The 10484-nt window shown below is 44.1% G+C and overlaps 1 protein-coding gene across 1 annotated transcript in view; it reads right to left on the bottom strand.

Moving 5' to 3' along the window:
- Positions 1 to 10484, bottom strand: part of SFMBT2 (Scm like with four mbt domains 2) — a 100433-nt gene that overhangs the window by 82497 nt on the left and 7452 nt on the right. The window contains exon 3 of the mRNA XM_027903548.1: positions 8611 to 8851. Coding sequence (XP_027759349.1) covers positions 8611 to 8851 — 241 coding nt within the window. The remainder of the gene's footprint in view (positions 1 to 8610; positions 8852 to 10484) is intronic.

Below are 10484 nucleotides of genomic sequence, written 5' to 3' on the forward strand. Positions count from 1 at the left end.
GGGAAAGGAAAAATTCAGACTGTGTTCTCTGCCTTGAAAACCCAGATGCACACCACAAGGGCAGGATGGAATGAATCATTCTTTGATATTCAAGCATCTTCCAAACAGCGGAACAGGTATCAGGAGAAAACAAACAGAACCAAGTACAGTGCTGTGTACAGAAATGAACTAATATCAAGCTTGACTGAAAAAGTTGATTAAATTAGTTTAATTTAAAAGCCCAAACAAACCCTGAAGGAGGTTCTTTGTTTATTGCTTTTTACCGACAGCACACGTTACAGAAGAAGCACCATGTGGGCATGAAATATTTATTCATTAAATCTTTCATAAAGCTCCACACTATTGGTTTCACTCAAGATATATTTATAACTTGTCAAAGTCCCCGAAAAATCACTGCTTTTCTTTCTCCCCCACCTCTATTCCCCCCCACACACACACTGTTTATAAAAGGATTAGTCAGACTTCAGTTTTCATTTCAATATTCCTGATCCTCAGCTCTGCTGTTGCTTGTACACAAGGTGCTGCTTCTTTAATCATAAAAGGATTCATAGTTCAGCCTTCCCTGCACCACCCAAAAGGGACCCTTATGGTGCTGCAAACCATACAGATGCTTTACAACATTCCTGCCCTGGGAATGGCAACGCCACTCATTATGGAGGAAGGCTGCAGTCCGTGGGAATAAAAGCCAGGGCAGACAGTCCACCCAAGCAAGGGAGAAAGCTCATTTATTTCAGTATGGGCATGTCTGAGTCACTGGCTATCAAACCTCACCCCACTGGTTCAAGAACCACTTCTTGAACCCTTCCTTGGCTGCCGGCCAACCTCCAGATTAAACCCATGCTCCGAGCTGGGTTAATAACACACTTGTGTAAACAGTGCTGTATTATCCTCAGTGTTTGCTGTAAAACGTTGTAATATTGTTTTACAAGGTTTGCTGGCTACATAGCTCGGTCCAGCACAGGAACGAGGACAGGTTATAGTTACAGATGAAAGTGTTTTCCTCCCACAAGGATGAAAAAAATCCAGGGTTTGCATTAGGGGACAACTGCATCAGCGGAACTGTCAGCTCTCTGAGGAGTTGCACTGATATCTAACCCAGGTGTAGGCCAAACCAAATAATCCTTAACAATACTCTACTCCGCTCTTGGGAGACCCTTTGGTGCCCACAATCACTGCACCCCTGCCTTGCTGGACCCTGGTCTAGTCAGGCCTGCTCCTGTTTCCCCTCCTCCATTTGTTTGTGAGAATAAATAAATACAAATAGAGAATAAGCAGATGCTGTTGTTGCTGGAAACTAGGCTTGCTGGGTACATTTCTGCTGAAATGGCTTCTTACTGGAAAATTAGGTTTTGATTAAAGTGTGTTCTTTTCTTGCTTTTAGTAAACAGAGCCTGCTTCAGGGGCAAGCTTTGGGCTTTTTTTTTTTTTTTTTTTAACTGGAAAACTAAACCATCTTGCACAGTTTCAAATGCCTGATCCTCAGCAAAGGCTGGTTTCCTGAGGCACAAGAGCATCCTGAGGGGCATCAAGGAGACATCTTGGGATGACTCTATAAGGAGAGCCCAGATCCCCATGAGGGAGAGTCTAACCCAGACAAAAGGGAAAGGAAGCCTGTGATGTTTAATCTGCTGTGACTCAAGACAACATTTTGGGTGTTAAACCCCAAAGACAACCATCCTGACATTTTTGAGGGGGAAAAACAATGATTTCTTTTCCTGAAGGAAAATATTGACCAGAACAAAGCAGAGGCTTTGCTTTCATGGTTTTGTGAAGGGAAAGAACACCTTCTCTAAGCCAGCTGCACCCAGAACTCAACAGAGAAGCACAAAGAGTAACCTGACAGTACCCCATGGCCATGTACCTAAACCACAGGGTCACTGCAGAGCCATGGTTGGCAGTCTTGTGGAAGGTCTGTTCCCTAAGAAGCACCTCTACTGCACTCCCAAAAAAACTTGGAACAAAGGGACCTGTGTTTAACCAACCACTGATTTTGCCCCTCGATTGCCTCCACCACTCACAGCAGTCGCAGCTAAAGCCAAGCAGAGCACACACTGCATTTCCCACTCAGGCAGTGCTCCTCTGCCTGAGTTTCACAGCTGAAACATCAGGATAAATCATTTACTCCCGAGCCCACCTGATAAACCTGCCGGCAACTCACCCCTGCAAGGTTCTCTGCAGCTATGCCTCTAGACCTGAAAAATTATATTAAAAGGAAAATCAAAACAGAAGAGGTTGACCTCAAGCCCGGCAGACCTGGAGATGATCAAAAGTCTCTGCATTTGATAAAGTCTACGACTCGAACTCCTTGCAAAGCCTGACCCACTGGCCAGGCTGTGCCACATTTATACAGTAGTTCCACAATTAATGGCCAGTCTCTTCGCGAACGAAGAACCGGGGAAGGTCTTTCCACCTTCCAGCCTGCGCATTGGATTTTTTAGGTGAGACACAGTGTGCGCGGAACTGAGCCCACCCTTTAATCCTGAAGTTCGTCTGCCAGGGCCAAGCACGCTTGGACGGTGGCAGCGAGGTCCTCAGGACGTAGATGGATTGCCTTACGGGCTAACGAGCTCCATCTGCCCGGGGAGGGGCCCCGACCGGGAATCGAACCCGGGTCTCTGCAGTGACAGTGCAGTGAATTTTCCCCTGGACCACCGGGGGCTCCCACAGTTCCACAATTAATTACATTCTCAAAAGACATGTGGGGGCCTGTTACACTCAGTTTACCCCAGAAAGGCCTCACTTGGCAATATTAAGTCCTTTGGAAGTAACTAAAGCCAGCAGCACATGCAAAAGATTTGCAGTTTCACACAATAGTGAAAAGACCATTCTCCCTATCAGGGCAACATCACCCTGATGCCACACGAGCAATGGGCTGACTCTTGGATTTTCACATCCCCAACGGAGGGATCTGAGTCATGTCAAGGAAAGGAAGGAAAAACTACTGTGGGTGCTGTAACAGAAATATGTTTTTTCTCGGGAGCAAGTCTGCAAGGGGCTTTGTGAGGCTGGGGGGGAAAGGCCAAGCCGTGACACGCTCCAGTGATTTCCAGCTGCTGTAAACGCCCAAGAGACACCAGAGTCAACTGATATGACTCCTACCAGGGCAAATTTCAGTCTCAAAACCCCTTGGTCTTCAGTCAAAGCCAGCATTATTTTTACATCCTCTCCTTCCCTCTGCCATTACTAGGAGAAAAAAAAAAAAAAGCTATTTTTTATAAGCTCGTTAAGTATAATCTGCTAAATGTTCTATGCCAATGCATAAAGCTGCCTACTATGCTAATAGAATACTTAATTGACATTTATTTGCTGACTAGTTATTTATGCTAACGTCACCCCTGCATAATTAATAGTCTGCTAAAGTCAGCTTGAAAAGCACACAGAAAACACTGTACTAGGAGTCATTTACAGCATTTAAAATAAAGAAATCCTACCACCTATTTACAGTAGCTCAGTCTAAACTTGGTTTTGGCGGAATAAGGGGACAAAGATTGGGCAGAGAAGATTTTAAAAAACAGTCCTATACACTACTTTAGAAACATCCACAGTCTTTGACACTGCAACCTGCCAAAGAAGATTTCCGAGTTTCATTTTACTTGGCTCGAGGGCCCAGTTCTTAGCTGATGTAAAACACCATAAGCTCATTGAATGCCTACTCATGTTCTCCAGCCTCAAGCTCTTAGGAAGTAATATTTCAGGTGAGCCTTCAGTGTAAGAGCTAAACCAGGGCCAGATCTGCTCTCAATTACACCAGTAGAAAAGCAAACTCATCTCAGGTAAGTTAATGGAGATGAGCCAACTCCTCAGAAAGATATAAGGGGAAGTTTCCCCTTCCCATCTAATCCCTCTACCTGCACCTTAATCATAGACCTGCAGGCACAGTTTAATTTTTATTTCCTCTGGCATGAGATTACCAGGGGAAAGTTGGCTTCAGCTTGAAAAAACAAACAATATCCATGATTGTATTTTCTGAGTGGGAAGTTCTGGAGGCCCTCACCTATTGTCAGAAACATTATCTGTGGGTCTGTCTCGGAAGAATCCGCAGGCAAGACTTTGTGGACACAAGGGACTTCCAAGAACAATGCTGAAAGGCCACATCTCCACCACCCTGAGCTGTGACTGTCAAAAAAGCCTTCTGTGCACCCAGGGAGTCTTGAATGACACCAAATCCCCACCAGCAACACACCAGACCATCTTCTGACTATGCAGAATCCATTGAGGCCTCATACCATAAGTTTTGATGTGGCCAATCAGATCCATTTCTCCCCTCTCCTTTATAGCAGTGATCTCAAGGAGTAGGATTTTGCTCTGTGACAGATTCAGATATACAGATATATAAAAACAAAACTAAACAAAAAAAGCAACAAGTTGTCATTTGGAGGCAACTCAGTTTGCCATGGCACAAGTTTTATCTCCTTCTTCATCCACACCCTGCCCAGAATCTGCCCCAGCACTTGAAATCTGAGTGAAATTTCCCTCCCTTGGCCTGGATTTAGGGTAGGAGTTGAGACAGACACATGATAACCTATTCAAATAGGGACTAAATGACATTTGGCTTCACAGAAATCCTAGGCAGGCAAAATACTTTATGCTCAACACTCTTAACGGCATATTTGATAATTAAACTTAAGAGAGTTTAGCACCATGCAGGAGGGACTCATTTCACCCCAGGATCAGGCTTTTGAGCTTTAATTCCCCTTCTATTGGTGAAACAGAGAAGTAAAAGCTGTTCTACACAGAATCACAGTATGACTGATCATCTTGATGACCAAATCCAGGTACAGCCGGTGTTCAGAGGGCTTTTTTCCATCTGTACCAGTTCATTGTAAAAACCAAAACATAGACCCGGTTCCCTCCCTGCTGTATTTCCTTCCACCTCCAGCCTCCTCTCTCTCCTAGTTTACAGGGAAAGCAGACTCCAGCCCACCACGTGGATCTGCAGGCAGCAATGCCCTATTTGAATTTCCATCTGTCAATAACATTAAAGCAGAACCACCACGGCAATTACAAGTGTACACAATAATCTTGTCGTCCAGCGTCTTTAGCGCATCCCGGAATGCATTAAAGACGGTGCCAGGAGAGACTGGGCTCTGTTGGCTCAGCTGTAAATCTGCAATCTGTACAAAACCACCCACGTGTCAATCACGAGACGTTCCTGTTCTCCTCGTGGTTCACGATGCATAATTTAACTACTACGCTTGTCAGGTTCCCCACGCTGCTCGTGCACCCCATGGCAAATGCGCTCATGAACTCAACTGTCATCAACAAAGGGAAACAGCACGTGGAAATAACAGGCTAAAGGAGGCAAAGAGGCCTCTTTTCCTTTCACAGCTAAAGGAATTGCCAGTCAGGGAAAGTTTAGTTAGGCTTAAATTTCGAACGCTCAACGGGTAAAACGTCCCAAGGGTTGAAGGATGTTGACAAACAACCGTGTCGGCTCTGTGCTGAGGAGGAAGACAGTGTTTGGGTAAGACACAGGAGGGGATGAAAGGGGAAATTTTAACTAACTGATGGAAAAATCTGTATTATATCCCACACCCCTGTTGTGCAGAAAACAAATCCAACCATAACCACCGCAACCTTGCCACTGTCAATGAACTTTTGAAGCAGGTTGTCCTTCCTAATACAAATTACAACTGCTGAAGGGCCTTGTCGGAAGGGATGACAATTTCACACTCAGCTACATCAGGCAGTAGTTACCCACTGCTTACACCACAGCTAATATGCAATAAAAAAAGAAATCTCTGTCCCAGGACGTGACATTAGAGCTGATCAGTGCCAAAGCTACAGACCATAAGGACAGCTTCACACTTGCCTCAGCTAGTTCATGAATAAACATCCAATTCATTCAAATGAGCTCTATATTAACTAATTTAAATAATTTTCATTTTGCTTTGAATGGTAAACAGATCTATTCTGCCAGGATAGTTGAGTTTGCAATTCAAATTACACACCGATTTGTAATGAGAAAAATATAATTAATGGCAAAGCTTGAAGTAACTACAATTTTATTCCTTTGATTTCCTGTGGAGGAGGAGGAGGGGGCAGAGGGTGAAGCTTTCAGGCACACATGCACTCACACACCATCCTTCCATAAGCCAATACATTTGATTGCCAATTCCAGTATTTGGCTTGAGCAGTCCTGATCTAGTGCACTGTACCACCACGAGAGGACACAACATGACTTGACATTCTCCTCACAGGCCACGGGCACTGTGATGCAACACTGACATCACCCAATAAATAACCATGTAGCAGTCTGCAGATTAAACGACTTCCTTCTATTGGGATCATAAACAATAATTATTTGGCAGCTGCCCCTTAGAAGCTCTGTGTGTGCTGGACATTAAATCAAGTTCTATTGATTTGCTAAACTGAGCCAGCCCATTTTCCTCATATCTCTCTCCCACCTAATGAGATTCTTTGTCCCATCACTCCACCATTCTTGTCTGGCATCACATTTGTAAGTCAAGCACTGATCAGTCCGATCTGATCCGTAAGCAGAAACAGAGCATTGTCCCAGCGCTGTCATTCTGGCTGCTGAAACAAGTCCTTGGCAGATTCGCTTTTTAACCAAAGCCTTCAGCTCCTGATTAAAATTAAACCCTAAATGTCAGATAACCAGCCCTGGCCATACTGTTTGCATGGTCCTACCAACAGATACCTTCACTGTAACCAAGATGTGCAGAATCAGTCCCTTTGGAAACGGGCCCGAGCAATTTGGAGCTGGTTTTCTTGTTTCTCCCAAAAGCCTGACAACAAAATAGTGTGCAATGGTAAAAAGGTAAAAAAATCTCCACAGAGTTCACAGAGAATATTAGCTTCTCTTTTATTAATGCACAGATTCTATGATTCTCCAAGTCCTGAAGGCTTAAATCATCTTGGGCATTTTAGATGCCTCCTTCTAAACAACGAACCCAGTTTAAATGTCTTTTGAAATAGCAACCTGTGCATTTAATTTATTCTTTCTGAAAACTATACTTAGGTATATTCAAGAGAGTTTATCCACCGAGAATGGGAGTGGGGGGAAAAAAAAAAAAAAACAAAAACCAAACAACAACAAAAAAAACAACCAAAAAACGACTGGGCAGTTGCCCAAATTTAAGACCCTGGTGTACAGTTACATCACCCAGCCAGAGGAGAAGGGACGTGTTATACACTTGCAGTCATTCAAGCAAGACAATTCACACAAAGCAGCCACGACCCAAAGGGCAAATTCCAACACATCCATGAAAAGCAGTTGCCTCCGGTTATAAGGCAATCGTTATTTTCTATTATGACATTCGGTAAGATCTCTTACCCCCTTGACCCTCACATTTCCAGATTTAGTTTGTAGCACTGTACACCTTTCTGGGAACGTTGATTATAATCCACATAATAAAATGTAGTTTAAGAGACCCATAAAATAAAATACCTCACCCCTCTCACATCAGCTTGATTTACTGGTGCTAAGCCAAGACATTTCTCAGCCATATTTACTTCAGGACTTCTTTTTTTTTTTTTTTTTCTTTTTTCTTTTTTTTCTTAACAATCAGTCTTGTCTTTATTCAAAACACACAGACCAGAAGAAAAAAAGTAAGTTTAGCTCAGATTTGGGCAAACAATGGGTAAAAAAAAAGGCAGGAATGTCAGCTCTGATTCAAAGACTGTGTCTACAGCTCACTTCAGTGGGAAGTCAGGCAACACTTACACCAGGAGAAATCCCACACGGCATAAAACTGGCACATGCACTGTTTTCAATGCTCACATGTAACAGGAAGAAAAAGAGTAAGTTCAGCAGCAGAATCCTTAAATGAGACTTTTCTTTAATGTATGCACAAGCTGGAGGCTAAATATTCATCTCTTCTTCCCTTGATCCAGAATAAATGGGATATATGGCAGGAATACTTACCAGAAACACTGACAATATGCCTCTGCTTGGAGCTATGCAGCAGTAAGGATACACAGCTGCTCTGGTGATGTACATAGTACATATATACATATATAAAACATATATACATATATATATTTTCTTACACACCAGGGATCACATTGTATTATTAACAAACTGCTCCACACAGGCCACTCAGTAACCTATATCTCTTGCCTTCAGCCTCTGTGCACCTCAGAGCTGACAATCAGGACATGCCCTAACCTATAATGACCAAATTTTGGTACCTTTAATCATGTGTATCTACCACTGCAATTAAAAGCTGACAGAATCTGACAATGGAAGGTTTTAAACTTTCAGGGCAAAACACTTGAGTGCACAACCAACTTCTGATTTTGGTCACACCCAAAGTGATCTTGCTTATTTTAGTTTGTTCTCACTCTGAGTTTCATCCCTCCTTTCTACGAGAACAGGACAGTTTTCTCCACCAAGTGAAAATCACAGCTTTACAGTTTTAGCAGTAAGTTTCCTTGTCAAGACAACACTTCCTATAGAAGGGCCTTCTGTTGTCACCAACTAGAGCAAAAATGCCTTTGCTAAAGGCTGACTGGCAAAGTGAATCACCCACTGACCCGCGGGGACGTGACCCTGACTGCACCACCCAACACCAGCTGAGGGTCTGGGAACACCCACCCCAGACACACTGGAGACCTGGAGATCACCAAAAAACAGCCAGAACTCACCATCTGGAGGCATCAGGACCTTGTTGTTCTGCGTACACCAGCCCACGGGGTGCAGATCTGCTGTCATCACGTCACACCAGAAGTCTGCCCTGCGGTCGTCCCCGTAGCCGCAGTAACGAAGCAGCAGGAGCTGTCCACATGTTGTGATGATCGTAGCCACCCAGTACGTGTCTGGATTGCTCTTGTTGGCCACTTCTAACTTCATCCCTGGCTGGAAACTGCTCTGAAGGCTGATTTCAACCTTGCAAAATGAGAAAGGCACAGTGTTACTTTTGCTTCTTTGCAGGGAGACCCCTCCTCCCCCTCCCCTGATAATGCTGCCCTTAAGGGGCAGCTCTGGGATAGGACATGAGTTGATTTTGCTTCTTAATCCAACCACCTCCTTCACAATCTGTCTAAGAAGTTCCATTCCTACTTCACTGGCACATACCCCATCATATGAAAGGTCCCACCTGCTCCAAAGAGTCACTCCAGGTGCACTATATCTAAGAGAGGAGTGGTACCCATCTTCATTTCCTAAATCTCACAAATTCCTGGGAGAAAGGTGATGCAACTCAAATGAGGGATTGTTCCCCACTGCACAGCTCCATCAGGCAAATCACTGGACACATGCAAGGCAGAAAGGCAGGCATGAAGCACCCCTAGGAGTTAAGCCCAACTACAGTAACTAGTCATATTAGCAACACCGAAGCACCTCTTGAGGCTTGACAAGCATTCACGGGCTGAATGCTGCACAGGCAGACCAAGTAAAGTGTTTTCACTGAACCCATCCCCAGCAGCTCAAGCCTGAACCAATCCACCTTCCCAGCACCCCTAAAAAATGAGCTCTGACCCATCACTGAACAAAGTAAATTGTTTATGTCACTGTCCTTCCATCTGATGAAGATGTCACTCCCATTTACCTAAGCAGTGACAGGCCACATGTAACTTGCCTTAGGACACTGGAGATGACAGTGCATCTCTTTTGGGACACTGCAGGGCCTGCTGCAGGCACAGCATAACTTGTGTTCCAAGGGCCAGGGGGATGTCTCCAGCTGTTGCTGATAAAGAAGAGGTGGATGCCAATTCACTGGTTCAGGTGCCAGCCTTGTCTTCAGAAAACCATCCAAAATGTAGCCTGTCACTCCCTACGAGATGTTTAAGGCCAGCTTCTTTACAGGTTTATTAGAATCTTATCTGATACCGAATCCAGAGAGACTGTAAATCTGGATAAGCCTGTCTCTGGTTAACTTCTCATTTAAACGACAGGTTTAAATGCCTCTTTTACTCGTGATAAGTGTAACATGGTCTACTTGGTGAACTGAGGATTTCACAGACTTGGGTAACTGAGGATTTCACAGACTTGGGGATGCCAAGCTGCTGAAAAAATATTCCTCTGGCACGTGAGTTATCTCATTTCAACATTCTGGAGGCAAGGGACTTGTGACCGGAAATCACATGAAGAGTGGGATCAAATAGACAGATAATAGGATCTCTGACAGCTTTCACATTCCTGGTCAGCTCAGATCTCTTGGAGGACCATTTTTCAGACTGTGAAGCACAGTCACTAAGGACTGTTCTCAGAACTAAGTTATCTCATTTCAACATTGAGGTGCTGCTGCAGTCACCAGGATCAGTAGGATGACTTGGGCATCTCCATGCACCTAAAAACATCGTTAAGGCCTTCATAAGGTACAACATTTTCTGGTTTGGGCCTGAAGCAGAAAACTGGGACAAGATGTTCACTCCAGACAGCTGCTGGATGAAGAATAAAATCTACAATAAGCATTGCCTGTAGTCCTCCAGCACAGAGAATTATGGTCCTTCATCCTCCAGTACTCCACTGTTGTTAAAATGAACTCAAAACAGGGAATAGAGGACTATATAATTTTTTC

Source organism: Empidonax traillii, unplaced genomic scaffold, assembly GCF_003031625.1.
Source record: "Empidonax traillii isolate 1590-97213 ecotype Southwest subspecies unplaced genomic scaffold, ASM303162v1 scaffold980:size574330, whole genome shotgun sequence".
Classification (NCBI taxonomy): domain Eukaryota; kingdom Metazoa; phylum Chordata; class Aves; order Passeriformes; family Tyrannidae; genus Empidonax; species Empidonax traillii.